This window comes from Pavona decussata, unplaced genomic scaffold, assembly GCF_977016875.1.
Source record: "Pavona decussata unplaced genomic scaffold, jaPavDecu1.1 SCAFFOLD_48, whole genome shotgun sequence".
Lineage (NCBI taxonomy): Eukaryota > Metazoa > Cnidaria > Anthozoa > Scleractinia > Agariciidae > Pavona > Pavona decussata.
Genome location: NW_028145470.1, coordinates 6,647,271 through 6,665,219, shown reverse-complemented (window position 1 = coordinate 6,665,219; position 17,949 = coordinate 6,647,271). Strand labels below are relative to the sequence as shown.

Below are 17,949 nucleotides of genomic sequence, written 5' to 3'. Positions count from 1 at the left end.
ATATTTAAAGGCGATACAAATGAAAAGTTGAGATGTGATTGGTTGATAAATAAAGAAAGCTGAAACTTTTCATTTGTATCGTCTTTAAATATTGTAACCGTTTATTTCCAATTTTTACTTAGCTTTTTGCCGCCCCTGAAGAAGTGGCTGCAATATTCTTAACTGAATGAGATCTACTTCAACGGAAAAAAGCTCCGTAACAAGAATTATCTGCCAAGTTATTACACTCACTGAAGGGTCACGCAATCTTTCCTCCACAACGAGTCTCTTTCTGGAAGAAAGATTGCGTGACGAGCCCAAAAAGCGTCTGCGAGGGTTGGTGCTAACTGAAGAGCAAATGACAAAATATATACTGATTGGGCTCCAATTTAAGGGAGACAACACGGCTTTACTTGACTAGGAACCTTACGTGACATTACATGAAAAAATGGATTTGCAATGATGCCAAAATTGTGAGCGGGCCCCATGTATTGTTTGACCGGCAACAGTTGTTCATATTTGCTCGAAATAAAATTTCATTTTTGCACCATAGATCTGGATGGTAAATACTGCTTTTACTCGATAATAACATACCGTAGCTAATCTAACCTTAATATCAGTTGCGTACGATACTCATAAAGTTAAGCAATAAAAAAAGTTTTGGAATAGCGCTCCTATCTTATAATCGCTTATGCCCTTTCTCCTGAACATCAGAACGTTGTTTAACTGATTTAAAGATTCTTTTTCTAGCCGAGAAAACCGACCAAATCCGTAGGCCAAAGATTTAATTTAATTAAGGGAGCCCGTTCCAATAATCATGATTTGTCGCGAGTTACCTTAAAATAGCTGGTCTAATTAGAGCCGTGCTGCTAGACACATGCAAAAGATAGGTATAATAAGCAATTTTAACTTAATTGTATCTAACAGCAAACGGCAGACTGCTTTGTCAGTTTTACGATCGATGACTGTGCAACTTTTTAATCTACACAACATTGTGTCAATTTATGGGATCCCTCGTATTGGCTAGTACCTATATATTGTTTATAAAGCAAGGTGCGGAAACTTTACTTTTCAACAAACAACAAAGCAGATCTATCGAATTCTCTTAATTGGAACTTTTGCCAATATGTTATTGGTATTTATCTTTTGGATTTCATCGGAGTTGACTCCTCAGATTCATGGGCAATTCTGCAATTCAAAAGGTTCGTATTTCCAATCAGTTCAGGACTCAGTTTTTTTTTTATTTTCATTTAAAATCACCATAAACATAACTAAAAAATTCCCGTTAACACATAAGATTTCTGCTGTATTTCAGTTTATCTCACTTCACCTCAACTTTTCTTGCAAAAGACTGCAATTTTAAATCGTCTATATAAACCAGCTGCGATCTCAACGCGATATCGCTGTTACTGAGTACATTTTTGCGAAATCCTGTAAATTTGCGTCAAGTTTTGCATCAAGTTTTGTTCGAAACCGGTCTGCGATGTCGTGGCGATAATTAAAATCGCGCGCCACTGTTTTTTTTTTTTTAACCTGTAATTAGATTGCAAACAAACCATTAACAATGACTGACGAACAATCGAAACGCCGTTCTTTTTAACACTAGTGTGGCAGCTCAAGCTCTTGCAAGCTTGTAATTGTTTTAATTGTCTAGCAGCTTCTTCACAAGTGAGTTAATTTTATCTGAAAACAGCAGTCTATCCCTTGTCTTCCTAAATTTTTGTTCCCTGACGAAAAATTATTTGGGTTGATTGTAGCAAATATAGCTAAACAGAAGTTTTAATTATATAGCAGCTGTTTTTTTTTTTATACACATTTTTGGGTCCTTATTTGAATGCAACTCAAACCTAGACACAGCTGTCTTGTTATGTTTAAACAAATGTTTTTCCTTCAACTAATTAACGCCCGTTTGTTTGAACTATAAATAAAATGTTCCAAATCGTTTCGCTCCAATTCGAAAAGAAGTGAAGAAAGTTAAAACAATTTATTCAGTTCCGAAACTGAGACAAAATGATACTGGTTTCCTAATCGAAATTAACTATCAAATCTTTTGAGAATAGTCTAAGAAAACTAAGACAACGGCATTTCGATTACACATTTATATTTTCTGTGCTGCCGAATTTTTATCCCCAAAGAAAAACTGCCATCTTTTTGTATAACAGCGAAACTGTATACTCTTATACTTTAAAACATGATGTCAAACTAGTGTCACAAAATTGCATAGCCTTATTGACCGCGCTGATGGGGGTAATAAAACTGGACACTTGCCTTTTTCGTCCGGGAAAATAGACAAAGAATTAAAGAAGCGAAGACCTTTTTTATTTTATAGATTCTTTTACGGGATGGTTTACTTTAGACTTGTTTCCCGGATTTCGTTAAGGTGTTCGCCAAACATCTGCGTAAATTTCTATTGGCAATGTTGTAAAACAACTGCTTCGTGCAATTAGCTGTGCGTTTATGGCCGGAAGATATGAATTTTATTTTCGAGCGGTTAAAACAATATTTTACGATGAGCGTAGCGAGTAAAATGTTGTTTATAACACGAGAAAATATAATGATATCTTTAATTTAAACCACTGCGTTATTTTCTTTTTATTGTCTAGACAAATCTATCGCCCACCATGTTTTGCTGACTGTTTGCACAAACAACTATGAAAAAGCGGGAAATGACGTCATCAATATCCTCACAAGTGGGGATATGGAAAATACGCCACTCAGGTCCCGGATGAAGTTTCGTATGAATTTTATATGTGGTGTATTTTCCAGTAAAACACTCCTGTTTATATAATAAATCGAATTGTGATGCACTTGGGAAGTTTGGAGAGCACTCTAGAAGCTAGAGTTGCTGTACCCTTCTCTTTGCTCTCCAAACTTATTATAGACCATAGCATGACGTCATAAAATGTTCAAAACTCAAGTGGAAAACTTCCGTCGATTTGTTTTTTAAAATAACATTGAAAAAATTAAAGTACGAACGGAATTGACTTTATGCAATTAAACAGGAAGTTCCGGTATAAAAAGGGCCTGGCCTGGCCATTCTCACCTTCATGATCAGTTGCCAATCAACCATTAGAGCATAAACAACTGACAAACAACATTTCCCTTTTTTCTTCGGCTTTTAGCGATAAAATCGGCTTAGTCCCTTGTTAAACATATTAGAACTTGATATCTTATATTGCTGTAGTCATATTATAATATTTTGAGGCATATTTTTCAGAGGACGCTTGGTTCAACAACTTGCCACGACTGAACAGCGTCTAAACAGACCATTTCCGAGTTACTTTGAACCTCATTATGAAAGCGAGGCTAGGTGCAAAGTTTTTGCTATCAAAATTAGTTTTCATTCATATGCAAACAAAACTAATCTTCATATGAAAAGTTTTGCACTTACCCTCGCTTTCATAGTGAGGTTCACAGCAACTCGGAAATGGCCTATTTGCATCTCACGCCTGCAAAGGTGTGAAATGTAGGAGAGGCTTACCCTTTTATAGCGGAACTTCTTGTCTAAAGCTTACAATGGTTATCGTTTTTGGCATGTGACTAGTGCTGCTCTCCAGGAATCCTTTGCTGTGCAACACTTATGTGTTATCTCCGTTCAAATCTAATTCTCAGGCCTCATCCACAAGTATCCTAACTTCCTACCCAGACCCACTTAGGGCTTGTTACGCGGTGAGAGAGGAATGCGTGACGAGCCCAAAGGGCGTCTGCGTAGAAGTCTACAAATATCCGTTTTCGTCATTCTCGACCCCAGAGCCTTCCGGCTTAACTACGTCATTAGTCATGAGCAAAAGGGTACAGCTCTGGAGCCGAGAAAGCCATTTTCGTCTTTTTCTTAAAGGATTGGCCTTCCGTACCCACTTATCCGTTGAAAACGGTTACCGAAAACGCAACTTTTCAAAGACACTCTCGAGAGTGGAAATTCTTGAAAATGCCGTTTTTCATGTTCTCGTATGAACATCTGAAACGATGACGTCACTAGGTCGAATTACACGGCCATAGTTTTAATCTCGTCCCCAGAGTCCTCAGGCTTTTTGCTCAGCGGGTAGGCGCCAGGAGAGAAGCTGGGGGAACTGGAATTTTATTACCGTGTGATTTCTGCGGTAAAACAATGGAAGCCGTTATGGAGCTAAAACAGAGGAGGACTCTGGGTACGAGATTGCCATCATTTTAATCTCGGTCCCAGAGCCCGCATTACCCTTATCCAGTGGTTTCTGTTCCGCTGGATAAGGGTAACGAGGGCTCCGGGAACGAGATTGCCATCGTTTTTGAAAAGGTCCGTTTCCGGAGACTGTTTTGATCGGAAAGTTGGATGGCAGGCAAAAACGAAAACGGATACGTGTGGACAAGTCCGACTTTATTTCTTAGATGACTGTCGCCACCTGGACTTTAAACCCTCCCACGCATTTGACGGTAGGCGCTTGAAACACCACGTGATTCGCATAGATGACGTCATAGACGCTTCTTTCTGTGAGACCATGTGCTATATGGAGCATAACTGTGTCAGTTACAACTTGCAAAAGGCGGCGAACACAGATGGAATGTACAAGTGTGAGCTGAATAATTCAACTTTTGAAGGGAAAAAGCACAAACTGGAGACAAATTCAGCGTATATATACCGCGGAGCAAAGGTACATGAGGCTTAAAAATGACTGACTAGCTAGTTTTGAATGAAGGTAGGGGAAAGGCCAACATTTGCACAGTTTCAGAGGAGGACTAAACAAGTTTGAAACAAAAATGACCTAAAATAAGGTTGATTGTTGAAGGTTGAAGGTTAAATGCGGCAGAAATGACCGATATAAGGGAACTACTTTAAGTTAAAAGTATATTCTTTATAATTGCGACACAACAATACGTTTTAGGATGTTAAAATGGCCAGTTTAATGAAAGACGTTAAGATTGATAGCATAGTTTCCAATAATTCCATTATGTATACCAAAATAATTATGCTTTGAAACAAAATCCTTCATGATCATGACTTTTCAAGAGTTTGTTAAAAGAAGGGGAGCTCCGGCCCTAGGGAGCTAATGGTTCATGCAAAACTATTCACAAACATTTTCTTAACTTTTAATCTTAAATAAGAGTTACGTTTACCCTTTGATAGCTGATCATAGTGGGTTTGCTGTAAATTCTTGACATAGAAACATACCATATCAGCCATATACCAAGCAATGTTTCGGCTTCATGAAGAAGCTAGACAAAAAGGAATATTAGTGTTAGGTGAATCAGCCATATTTTCACATAGGACCACTGTAAGGAATTGTTATATGAAAGGATCAAAGTAAGGTAACGTGCAAACATGGTTCGTCGGCGAGGACTCCAACCACCGCACTCTCTTATATTCAACGCAGACGTGATAACTGCAACACCACAGGCCAACCTATGGTAGATTGAGAAGGCGAAATAGCACACCTTTTAAAGCCTTATTATACCACTAAGATCACAGGGTCGCTCACTCTGCACGAAGAATCTGATCTCAGTTAGGGTTGACTAATGTTATTTTTTCTCTGTCTTAGAATGCATGTGCAAAGGAATCTTGCAAGAACAACGCAACCTGTCAAACCGGTTTTACAGACAAAGGATATCGCTGTTTGTGCACTGTTGGGTTCACGGGACCTCGGTGTAACACAGGTATGGTATGGGGTCTTATAGTTTCAAGCTAGACTAGTATAATTATCCTTAATCATAGTTCAGCTAAGATCTGGTTCCGAGTCGAAGTTAAACGTATCATGTTGCTTGTTCAAATTAAAAATATCGGCACTTTGAAAAGCAATAAGCGGTATGCCAGTTTGCATTGTCTCACGACCAAAACCTGACACTATAGCTCAGTACTTTGTCAGTATACCCTGCAGCCAACCTAATTTCTGAAAAGACCCTGGGACCGACACAACCTCATTCCCATAAAGACCCATGGAAACGAGGTTACCCTAAAAGATAAACAGTAGCAACAAATAGATAGACAAATAGAACGACAAAGAGAACGTCAGCTATCAGAGTTTAGCATACCTCAGTGACCGACTATCGCGTAACGCGCAATCTGATTGGCTACACAGGTGCCGTCTATCGATCGATAGACGGCAGTTGAGTTTGTCAGAGCGCGCGTGATTTAGCATTCATCATTGCACAAATGTATCAAAATTTATGAAATATAGAGATTTTGTTTTTCTTCATAGATCGATCACTGAGGTATGCTAAAACAATTAGACGGCTCGCTCTCGGTTTCTATCGCCTTTGATAGTTGGCTCGGGGCTTCGCCCCTCGCCAACTATCAGCCGATAGAAACCTCGAACTCGCCGTCTAATTGTTAAATAAAACGTCGCACGGCCAGCGCCGGACGTTTGAAGTTTCTGAAGTACAAAATATAAAGCATTTATGGACAACTATGTTATTGAATCACCCATTTCGGTTTACTTGAAAATTTTGTAAGACATCTGTCCTTCATTCGTCTTCTTTTCTTTTTATGCTATTTAATTTAATTTTAAAAGAATCAAGAGCAGCAATAGACTTTTCTCCAAAATGGCGGCAACAGATTACAGTTAGTTAACATTGAACTGAATGAAAAACTGATACCAGCACTGGAAAGAGCACCTTTACTTTTCTAACCTTGCAAAGTTTCAGCATATTAGGTGTTATATCAGCTTAGGAAATGTAAGATGAAATTTGACAAATTTACAGACGTTTGTATGACTGGGGGTACACGTCATACCCCCAGTCATACAAACGTCTGCAAATTTTTAATTTTTCAACTTACATTTTCTCAGCTGATATTACACCTGATATGCTGAAACTTTGCAGGGTTACTAAAGTAGAAGTGCTCTTTCTAGTGCTAGTATTTTCGAGAAGGTTCTATTAATGTCAAATTAAAAGAGTAACAACCTTTTAAAAGTAATATAATCATGCCATAATTTATTCAGCACTCCCGGTCACATGGGTGGGTAATTAAAGGTAATTAAACCACGAAAATGATTGGAATTATAACAATATTACAGTTATCTCCACATTTACGTGCATTATACATAACCGAAAATGACAGAAAGGTTTCCGGACATTTTTTCCGTCCGAGAGTTTACTCGTCTAAGCATTTTTGTGATTAAAATACTTGGGTTGCACTACCAGTTGTTTCGCTGGGGCGTTAGCGCTGGGCATTCAAAACCATCAGAAAATAGCACATGCATACCTTGCGTGCCTATTAAATTTTGACAAAGTTCTGTCTTATCACAAACTGCTTGGAATACAGTGCCAGAAAAAGCATTGCTTCTTCTTAACGTGGTGGCCGCTTTGTCTGTAGCCTGCTTAGCGGGACCAGATTTCAGGAAAAAAAAAAACCACAATTTTAGGAGAAACCGAGGAGGAATCGCTCAGGTAGGCTCTCTCGTGCACGAGACTGCGACATCAAACCTTTTAGCTTTCAGTACTATATCGAGTTTCATAAGACAACCGCAGATTAGCTATATACATGACTGTAAGTTATTCATTTTCAGATATCGATGAATGTGTTACTGGGAAACACGACTGCAGTGCGGATACCAAATGCAAAAATACCAAAGGATCTTACAGTTGTGAGCCAGGTGTGCATGATAAGCTGTGTTTTCTTACCTGTACATCATTTGCTCTTACTTGTATGTATACTATTTTTTGTCATCTTTCACAGGAATCTAAAACAGGTTGTTGTTGTTGTTGTTGTTGTTTTTTAACTCCAAAAATGGAGTTAAAATCTCAGATTCAAGGCTCGAAATAGACTCGTTGTGAATACGTTTTTTCTCCTGTACTTTAAGCTTAGTCAAAGTCAAATCAAATCCAATGCTAAAAAGTAGCTTGTGTTCATGTTCTTAAGGCAGTTATTTAACGTCACGCTTCAACTCCAAATACAAGGCTCAATAATTTCTCTCAATTAATGCGGACTTGGGAATAACTAAGCACTAACATAATGTATGGTTTGGTATGGGGGCAAGAGTACTTCATGTTTGGTCAAGAACAATCACGGTACGATGGCATGGCAAAAAAATGCCCCTTAGATAAATAAGCTCACACGTTATAGAAAGTGGACTTGCTTACCGAATGATGAATGACCCATGTGTGTCACCTTTCGCACATTGCCGCCTAAAATAAGAAATAAGAAATAAGTCCTAAATTTTGCAAAATTTCAAAATGCGCAGTCTCTCGATAAGAAGCAAATGACAGGTTTTGCAAGTGTTAGCAACATAGCTCGCCAAATTCAAGACTCGCAGAGTGTTTGTTGAAAAGCAATGAGCTGCTGCTTTTTTCCACACATAGTTCGTATAACTGTACCTGCAGGTGCAAGTCTCCATATGTCCGAAAAAGTTTGGGAATCATTTCGTTTCCCGCATTTGACCTCAGTTTGACAGCTTGCTATGGTTTGGAAGATCTGACTAAACAGCTAGTGTCCTGAATCTAATCACAGGGGTGCGTTTTTGGGGGGAAATCAAAAACCTGTTTTTTGAATCTAGAAATGGATTTTGCGTTTTTTACTGAAAGCCAAAACTGGATCAAGAATCCGGATTCAAAAGGATATTTGACCAGCGGTGTCCAATGCAAATTTGTCTCCGGTAAGAAGTACTGGCATGATTATGAAAACGAAAATTCAGCTAAATTTCACTGCCGTATCTTTGTAAAATATCTCAGGAAGAGCAGTCAAATTCCTTACAAGTCGAGATAATTTCATTTGTATAACAATTCTACTCTACAGTAACTAGCTGTGATGATCGTTGGATAATGAGCTTGTTGATACTGAGATTAATTCCTCGACAGTGCTCGAGAAATGTTCATTATGAGCAATTTTCATCAACGATTCTGTAGGCCTCCAGTTTGCTATCTCACGACAAATAATCCATAGATATGAGGTCACAAATCCAGTTTCGGATTCCCCCACCTCCCCCTCCCAGAAAAAAAAAACCGCAGCCTTAGACTTTCATTTCTTAATTTTTCGAGGATATTGCACCGATAATATTGTCAAACTATAATCCTAAAGAGGGCCTTGACACTCCGCAGGCGAGTGTACCGTTTTTTGTTTTTTTTGTTTTTTTTGGAACGAATTTTTTTTCTCCCAGCTCTATTTGTATTCATGGTGTTATATTCCATTTTGCCCCACGGCAGGACAAAACATTTAGGCCTGTAAAGAAACTTTAAATTCCGAAAATAAAATTAACTCATCGCCCCGGAGACAAGCTCTAAGAAAATTCCACACTAATACCGAACGGATTCGTTAATAAGAGTGATAAAAAGTTAAGTTAAAAGTTTAGATGGTTTTTGAATCATGATGGTCATATGATATCCAAGACCGTTGCGGTCTTTGTGATTCGATCTTCCATGATTTTTCATTAAAACGAAAATTCTTTTCTTTTTTCTGTATTTAATTGTCACGCAGTTTTATCATCATGCAAGGAGATATATGACAAGAATATGTAAGTAAAACAAATGTGCTATATTAACAGTATGTTGCATGTGTTGGAGTTAAACTGTTTGCTACCCTTTGTACAGTTCAAGGGCAAAAAGGCACCCGTTTTTGCAATAGCCCCGTTCATACATAGCCCACTATATGTCATATTCCAAGGGGAGTAGCCAGGATTTGTTCATAGGTACGCAATTTTCTTTTAATCCATCCCTCTCCCACCCCATCTCCTTCTCCAAATCGTTTTTCCACGGACGCTTTAATTTAAGCATTTTAACGTCTTTGTCTCATCTTCATCGCGAGGTTAGGCATACAAGAGTTATGAAATGGCAGAAACCTACAAATGGCAGCTATATCATACAGTTTTTTTAAGGTTTCTCTTGTTTAAATAGTTTTTTGTTTTAAATCTTCGACATTTTTGTAAGGTTCGTACGTATTCCCGGCACTTGCGTACAGGTAGGTACAGCCTCCTACGCAGAGGAGGCTAAGGTAGGTAAAGAATAAACTGCAAAGGACAGCGAACGAAAATGCTGCAAGTAAATTACACAGGATCTGTGAAATATCTAATCAGCCATAAATAAACATAAGTAGCTCAAATAACTGCGAGGCTGATCTGACTGCGTAAAAAACTTAACACGACAGCGACATGATAGAGACAAAACCGAGAATTAAAACGCAACCATGGATAGCTGTTTCGAACTGGTTGGCTCTCGTCAGCACGGTATAGCAGCAAGAAGTTGAATTTTCAACCAACGCGAGGTCAGTTGTCTACTAAATGTACGTGGTGATGATTCCGGGTGGAGCCAATTTCAGATGTTTGCCAAGGTCATGGCGCGTGACTATGAACAATGAAGAATCCGAAAAATCATGACGCTGTCATTTTTAAAGGCCTGTTCGTAATACATACTTATTAATTTTGAAGTGAGTCCGAAGTCAATTCTTATGTTTTCAGATCCAGTCAGAGCAAAGCTTACCCATTGTTTATAGACAATCAAGCCGTCAATGTCTATTGTCACATGGACATGGGATCTGCTGGAAATGGAGCATGCGGAAATGGCGGATGGACGCTGATCATGAAGATTGACGGTAGACAGGTACAACTCGGCGAGGTTGCTTCTCTAAAGCTAACTGAGATTAATTTTGGAGTAATGTTAATTTTCCTGTCTGAAGCTTTTAAGTCCATCTTAGGAGGTCCAGATGTTTGGTGGAAATTGTTTAATGCACAGCAGACATTTGAATAAAACACTCTAAATTGACAATTGTTCACTAGGTCTCAGTTCATATAGTTATCACCGTAACGTAACGCAACAACTTTGCCATCACTGTACCGAAACGCAACAACTTTGTCACGACTGTACTGTAACGCAACAACTTTGCCATCACCGTACCGTAACGCAACAACTTTGTCATGACTGTACCGTAACGCAATAACCTAACCATCCCTATGTCGTAACGCAATAAACTTTGACAAGAATTTGTATATACGGTCGAACCTCCCGTAAGTGACCACCATTAATGTCAAGGATATGTGGTCGCTTACGGGAGGTCAGACCACAGGGGGTCTAAATTCCGGGTAATTTACATATGGTAATTGCGGAGACCTAACCCTTTTGACAGTGCTTATCGAAACCCAAAGTAATAACTTTTCTTTAGACTGCCTGATTTAGGAGCAAACAGTAAACGGTATTTTTGCAATGTTACATTTCAAGCCTAAAACATCTACAACTTTTGCGTTTGTTTGTTTGTTTGTTACATAATCCAGTGGACGTTCTTTATCGCCCCAATTTTTCTGTTGAGTAATACCATACAAAGTTGAGAGAGTCATCACCGGTCATGCATGTACATGCATGCTATTTACAAGATAAGAGAGTTTCTTTCCTACAAGGGATTCAACCTGATTAAAGTTTATTTCAGTGCACAGTATAGTGCATGTGTATGTTATCAATTGTTTCAATGCTAAGCCATTTCGGGAGACACTTCCGGTAGCTCCGGCTGTGAGATTTTAATACGGCGTCCGCTGTAATGATGTGGGCCAATAAGTTACAGTGGCACATTTTGCAATTTCCGCTCGTGAGAGAAACAGCAGATTGTGTGTCAAGTGGTCGCCTACGGGAGGTTAAAAACAATTGAAAATTTTAAACAATCATCTCTAAAAGTGGTCGCTTACGAGAGGTGGTCGCCTACGAGAGATTCCATCTATAGTGATTTTGACTTGAAAACTTTTGGTATTTTGGAAAAGTGGTCGCTAATGAGAGGTGGTCGCTTACGAGAGGTGGTCGCAAAGGGAGGTTCGACTGTATCTTTGCATGCAGTTTGGCGAACTATTCTTGCACGGTATTTCGTTTATTCTTTTCCTTGTATGATTGTGTGGTGTAATAAAAACTTGAAAATAATTAGCTGCGATCATGTAAAAAAATAATAAAAAAACAAACGCGACACTTTCCAACACAAGTTCGTTCACAGTTTACACAAACTACTCGTCATGAGTCAGGGTGCCATACTTCAATAACCAAAGACTGCAATTAAAATAAATAATTACTTCTAACCACTTTTGGGTAAAGAGCAGGCTGTAAGCGTACAAAATATGCACACCGCTTTTCTGAATGGACGGAGTTGACCTTATTCCTAAATGAAATCAATCTGTGAAGGCTAACGGGATGTGGGTCTTTGTGAAAGGAAATGGGCAATTTATACCCCCAAAATGCGACAAATCTGTACATTAACACTACATTGACGAATTCATTTCAATTCTATTTTATTGTCAATCAAGCTTCTGAATCCCAACTCGGATTATTGGAGGATTGCTGTTTCTGTGTGAAATTCCCAGAAGAGACTACTGTGCCGGTTTTTAAATGGAAATGATAATCTGTACTTTTTTTTTCGCAGCCAATCTTCCACTACAGTTCAAGATTTTGGGGCAATAAGGAAATCTTCAATCTTGAGGGAGGGGAGACTGGGTTGGACGAACGAGAAACCAAGTTACCGACTTACTGGAACACATCTTTCACCAAGATCTGCCTCGGTATGAAGATCGGCCAGCAGATCAACTTTATCGAAATAGACCAACAAGCCAAATCCTTGTATTCATTGATAGCTGACAGACAATACCGCCCAACCTCACTGGGTCGAAACACATGGAAGACATTAATTGGCAGCAAAGCATCCTTGCAGGTGAACTGTAACAAAGAAGGTTTCAACGCTATGCATGGCGGCAGAGGCTCCTCCAAAGCAAGAATCGGTATCATTGGCAACAATCAAAACGACTGCAATAGTTGTGACTCTAGAATAGGGTTTGGGACTGGGGGGAACCATGACAACTCCAACACGTGTGGAAACGAGGCTACTAGACAATCAGATAAGGAAAACCGGCATATCAAGACCATGGGGTATATCTTTGTGCAGTGAGAAATTGCTGGAACAAGCAAAAACAAATTGCGAATTTCATGATCACTTTATTTCCGTGTCAATGTATTTAGCGCAGAGCAATAATTTGGGACACTCTCCAGATCGAATTGGAATTGGAAATAATGGTTTTTGAGGAGACGGAAAATTGGTGTACTCGGAACAAAACCTCTCTGAGCAAGGACGGGAGCCAACAACAAACTCAACCCACATATGATACCGAGTCCGGGAATCAAACCAGGGCCACATTAAATGGCGGGAGGCGAGTGCTTTCACCACTGCGCCATCCCTGAATTTACGGACGTAGGCTTCTGCATGATTTTAATACAGTACGTGCGTCTTGGTACGTTTTAATTGCTACTTTACGATTAATGCCCCAGTTACCTTGTCACTGGAAGTTTATTTTCGTTATCGAAGTGAAACGAATTCATCTCCGTTCTATTTTTTTTTTTTTTTTTTTGGTAGGAGTTGTCAAACTCTTTATTCTGCATGTGGGTTCTTACTTAAGTTGATCGTAAAACAGACTTAAATTGCGCTTAACTGAGATAATCCGCAAACATGTCATAATTATGTCAATTGTACTCACCAACTATTGATATTATTGGTGCGTGTTAACTGAGGTTCAGAACGACATTTATTATACTATAAAATATCATAAGGTGGTATGTTTAGCGGAAAACATTATCTAAGTGTTTATTAAAGGTGAGTAATTTTAAGCTAATTATAAAACAAGTTTAAAAAATTGTAATCAAGGAAAGAAGTAAAATTAGTCTCATGCCGTCTATTTATAAACAAATATGGTTGAGTTTACCGTATTTTCTCGATTAAACGCCGGACCCCGATTAAACGCCGGCTTCGTATAAACGCAGGGTCAAAAGTGCCGATTTTCAAATAAACGCCGGGTGCGTTTAATCGGGGCCCCGGCGTTTGTTCGGGGTCCCGGCGTGTATTAGCATGTAATTAAAACTTAGATAATCAGTTTGCACACATTGGCTGACACAAACGAGGAGGACATTGGAGACATTACCGTTTATAAACTTAAAACTTTGTACTCATATCATTAACATGCTCCTACATCATTCATATATTGTTTATGTGCTGTTTATTAGTGATACAAATCTTGATTGCAACATGGTTACACGTGCCGTATGTACGGTACCATAATACTGTAACTTCGGGTAATCCAGGGGAAAATTGTCCAGCACTGACAAACTGCCCCTAGGTTTCCGAGGATCAGTAATAATAAATAAACGTGAAAAATGGCTGAAAATCGCATTTCATTAATAAACGCCGGCCTCGAATAAACGCCGGGTCAAAACTGCCGAATTTTAAATAAACGCCGGGGGCGTTTAATCGTCAATTATTATTGACCTTGATACTTGTTTTTATTGGTAGGTTAAGCATTTGAATTAGGGTTAATGTCTAAGGCAGTGTCTGGCTGTACTTATCACTATAAGAAGCATTGTGAAATAGTCTACAGGTCAATAAACGTGTGTGAAATAATTCTACTTAAATTGTCAAGTAGCATGTCAAAATCCTTAGTGATTTTCCACCCATTGTTAAATATGACTTAAGCGTATCACTTGAACGTATTCACTTCGAACCTGCCTCAGCCAGTTTCTGCTCTTCTAGCAGGGTTGTAATTATTGGTAGTGAACGCAGGTGAACGAAAAGGTCTGATAAAGTTAAACATTTGCTTCTGTAAAGTTCATTAAAAGTGGGCTTCTCAAGTAAGGACGGTGCCTACTTTTGTTACTGCGCATACGTTCTGCGCTCCTCGAGATACTGGGGTTTTCTATGGGTGTGCCTACTGATACAGGGATATTTTTGCGCGGTTTAAAACTATGCGGGGAAAGTAGAACTTGTCAAGTGCTCTTAATATCCAAAAACAAAATTTAGGATAACCATGAATTTTTCAGACATAATAATGCTTCGATTTGGGGTAAAAAACACCATACATTACTTTGTATTTTACTGGTTTTTAAAACAATTGTTACTTAATTATCTCTAAAATGCGTAGTTACCCCCAATTTTCTAACCGCACAAAAATACTTCTTTATTAGTAGGCACCGTCCTTAAACTCTCGTGTTATTCCTCAGTCTGGCATGTCAAAGCGGATAGCCAAATCAAAAAGCCAGGTCACGATGCTTCAAAGGCGCCATCCTTATTTTCTTCGTAACAACGAGACAGCCAATCACAGCATGGCACTGACTTCCAAATTGTCCTATGAAGAAGTTTTGAGCTACATCTAAAATGGCTCTGCTAGGCTAACTGTCTTAAAGGAAAGCCTCTCGACCTAGCGTCAAAAAAACACTCATGGACTCTGTATAGGGGAGACGTTTAGGAGTCACAAAACGTAATACACCTACTTTATTGATTATAAGCAAACAAGCTTTTACGGTAATTACAATACAAACTTACTGGAACAAATGATTTTCAGATATTGTTAAACGCGAATTATCTAGTGCATGCCCTCGTGATTCCTAATGAAAGTATTTTCTAAAACAACGCGTTTGAATTAAACCATCCGATAATATGGAAAAGTACGTTGATTGTTATTTACTCATTATTCATCATCAGAAACCCGTGTCCTTTTTTTGTTAAAATGTGCAAATATTTAATCTCATAAAAATGAATAATAGAGAACTAAGCCAATCAAATTGCTAATTATTCTGACGCAGATTCTGCGCGAGTTTTTTATGCTTCGTGTAAGGACGGTTCCTTCTTTTGCTGCTGCACATACGATGTGCGCACCATGGGAGTGAAGTTGCTAGAAACTCGGGTTGCTTAAGAACTGTGCCTACTCATACAGGAAAAGCAGATCTCAGCAGTGGTTACTGCAATTAAAAAAGAAAACTATGTGTAACCACGCATTTGTCAGAGATAATTCAGGAATCTCAAATAGACCTTTATCACAGGGCGGCCATGTTGATCTCAGGAGAATAAAAAGCTTTGTTTTTGCACGGCAAGCCTCGCACTGAATTCGCGTCCGGGCGAGGCTTACCGTGCAAAAACAAAGCTTTTTATATCCCCCAGACTTAACATGGTCGACGAGTGATAAGGGTCAATTTAGAAGAAAATGTTATATATTTTTATACTAATTTCACAGCTGAAAAATGCGTGGTTACCCACAGTTTTCTTTTAGGATTCCAACAGTCATTGCTAAGAACTCCTTTTCACGCAAAGTCGTAAAATGTGCAAAATTTTCTATGTTAAATACAGGAAAGATCCTCGCAGTTAGTACGCAACCACAGGTCACCAAAGCGTATGTGACACAGGTTACCATGCAAGCGTGATTTAAGAGTTTGTATGAGGTTAAAATTAAATCGAAATTAAGACAACAATTTTCCTTAAAAAAAACCCACAAAAAATATACTTAAGACGGAAAAAGCTTACCCGGTGTGTTTTGCTGTGTTTTCAACGCTCTTCAGTGCTTCCAAACGCTGTTTTGAGCGGTTTATCTCTCAGCAGCTGGTCCACGTGCATCACTGTATTATGTTAATGGAAAGGTAAGAAACTACAAGTCGAATTTCAATGAAATTTGGCCCGTCATTTAAGGAGAGCACTTCGAAAACCTCGCTAAAATTTGCTTGAAACTTAAGCTCTCGCTTACCTGCCTCACCATATGACAAGAAGGATGATGTGCGGTCCCTCCTGGGTAGCTCATTTACGGAGGAGTTCATTTATTGAGACACAGGCCTTCGTTGAAAACAAAGTTCATTTCAAATCGGGTGCCATTTTTGCCGCGTCCCTGGAATGTTGGAACAAACTCACGGTCAAACCTAGGCACGAGTACTAAAATGTGCCCAGCCGGGGAAATCCACGGGAAGCCTTTGGCACGTAACAAACCACACACACCCCCTCCCGGCTAAGTGCAATTCTGTACCACGTTTCTTGCTGTCACACCAAGCACGACTGGCTCTCTTGAGAATATGAATTGACTTTTGTATTATTAATTTTTTTATATTATGAATTGACTTCGCAATAGGCCATTTTACAGTTGTGTGCTAAGTGACCTGGCGTTGGATTGCAAGCGAGGCTGCGGGTGACCTTGTTTTGATACAAACCTCACTGTTTTTCATATGTAGATCATGCTGTTCTTATGCTAACTAGTTTGCATTTACATATGAATAGCAGTGAGGTTTGTATCAAAACAAGGTCACCCACAGCCTCGCTTCCAATCCAAGGCCAGGTCACTAAACACACAACTGTAAAATGGCCTATTTTCCAACTCGTTAACTTACGAGTTGGCTTTTATTGAATAAAAGCTGACTGAAAGAAACTGAAATTTTGTCTGTGTATACACGCTCTCCAAAAAACCTTGAATTTCGCAAAGTTGTTGTTTTGCCGACAACGGCAACATGTTTTAAAAACCTTTAAGGTCAATGTTTTGCTCATTAAACCTTTCGTATTTCGAAGTTCTCATTACCGGTTTATTCCTTGCGAGCAGGAGGGCAGGAAGAAAAAATAATCTAAGTCGTTTGACAAGATCTGGCGATGAGTTTTTAGTCGTTTTCGGTAGGTCACAGTCAATACCATCAAATTTTGGTACGAAGTTACATCCGCTGCAAGATGTAGTCACTTTCGTGGATGAGCAAATATGTCGGGGTAATTCGGTATAAGTTGTATATTTATTTATATTCTCTTGTCACGTTAATGCGAACCTAGCTCAATTATACCATCTTGCAGGCTAACTGATGAACAAAATAATGTTTTACGCTTTACTGAAAAAGGCCACAACAAGGTCGGCTGGCTGGTACAGAACTGTACTTAGCCGGGAGGGGGTGTGTGTGGTTTGTTACGTGCCAAAGGCTTCCCGTGGATTTCCCCGGCTGGGCACATTTTAGTACTCGTGCCTAGGTTTGACCGTGAGTTTGTTCCAACATTCCAGGGACATGGCTCCGTCGGCGGCAAAAATGGCACCCGATTTGAAATGAACTTTGTTTTCAACGAAGGCCTGTGTCTCAACAAATGAACTCCTCCGTAAATGAGCTACCCAGGAGGGACCGCACATCATCCTTCTTGCCATATGGTGAGGCAGGTAAACGAAAGCTTAAGTTTCAAGCAAATTTTAGCGAGGTTTTCGAAGTGCTCTCCTTAAATGACGGGCCAAATTTCATTGAAATTCGACTTGTAGTTTCTTACCTTTTCATTAACATAAT

The 17,949-nt window shown here is 39.1% G+C and overlaps 1 protein-coding gene across 1 annotated transcript; it reads left to right on the top strand.

The window, feature by feature from the left end:
* Positions 1-4: 4 nt before the first annotated feature.
* LOC146482057 (putative skeletal organic matrix protein 5) lies at positions 5-14,262 on the top strand. The gene is made up of 6 exons (XM_085108177.1): positions 5-1,181; positions 4,345-4,607; positions 5,493-5,607; positions 9,362-9,398; positions 10,338-10,479; positions 12,272-14,262. The coding sequence occupies exons 1-6, from the start codon at positions 1,106-1,108 to the stop codon at positions 12,788-12,790; spliced, it is 1,152 nt and encodes a 383-aa protein (XP_084964303.1). The 5' UTR covers positions 5-1,105; the 3' UTR covers positions 12,791-14,262.
* The last annotated feature ends 3,687 nt before the right edge of the window (positions 14,263-17,949 follow it).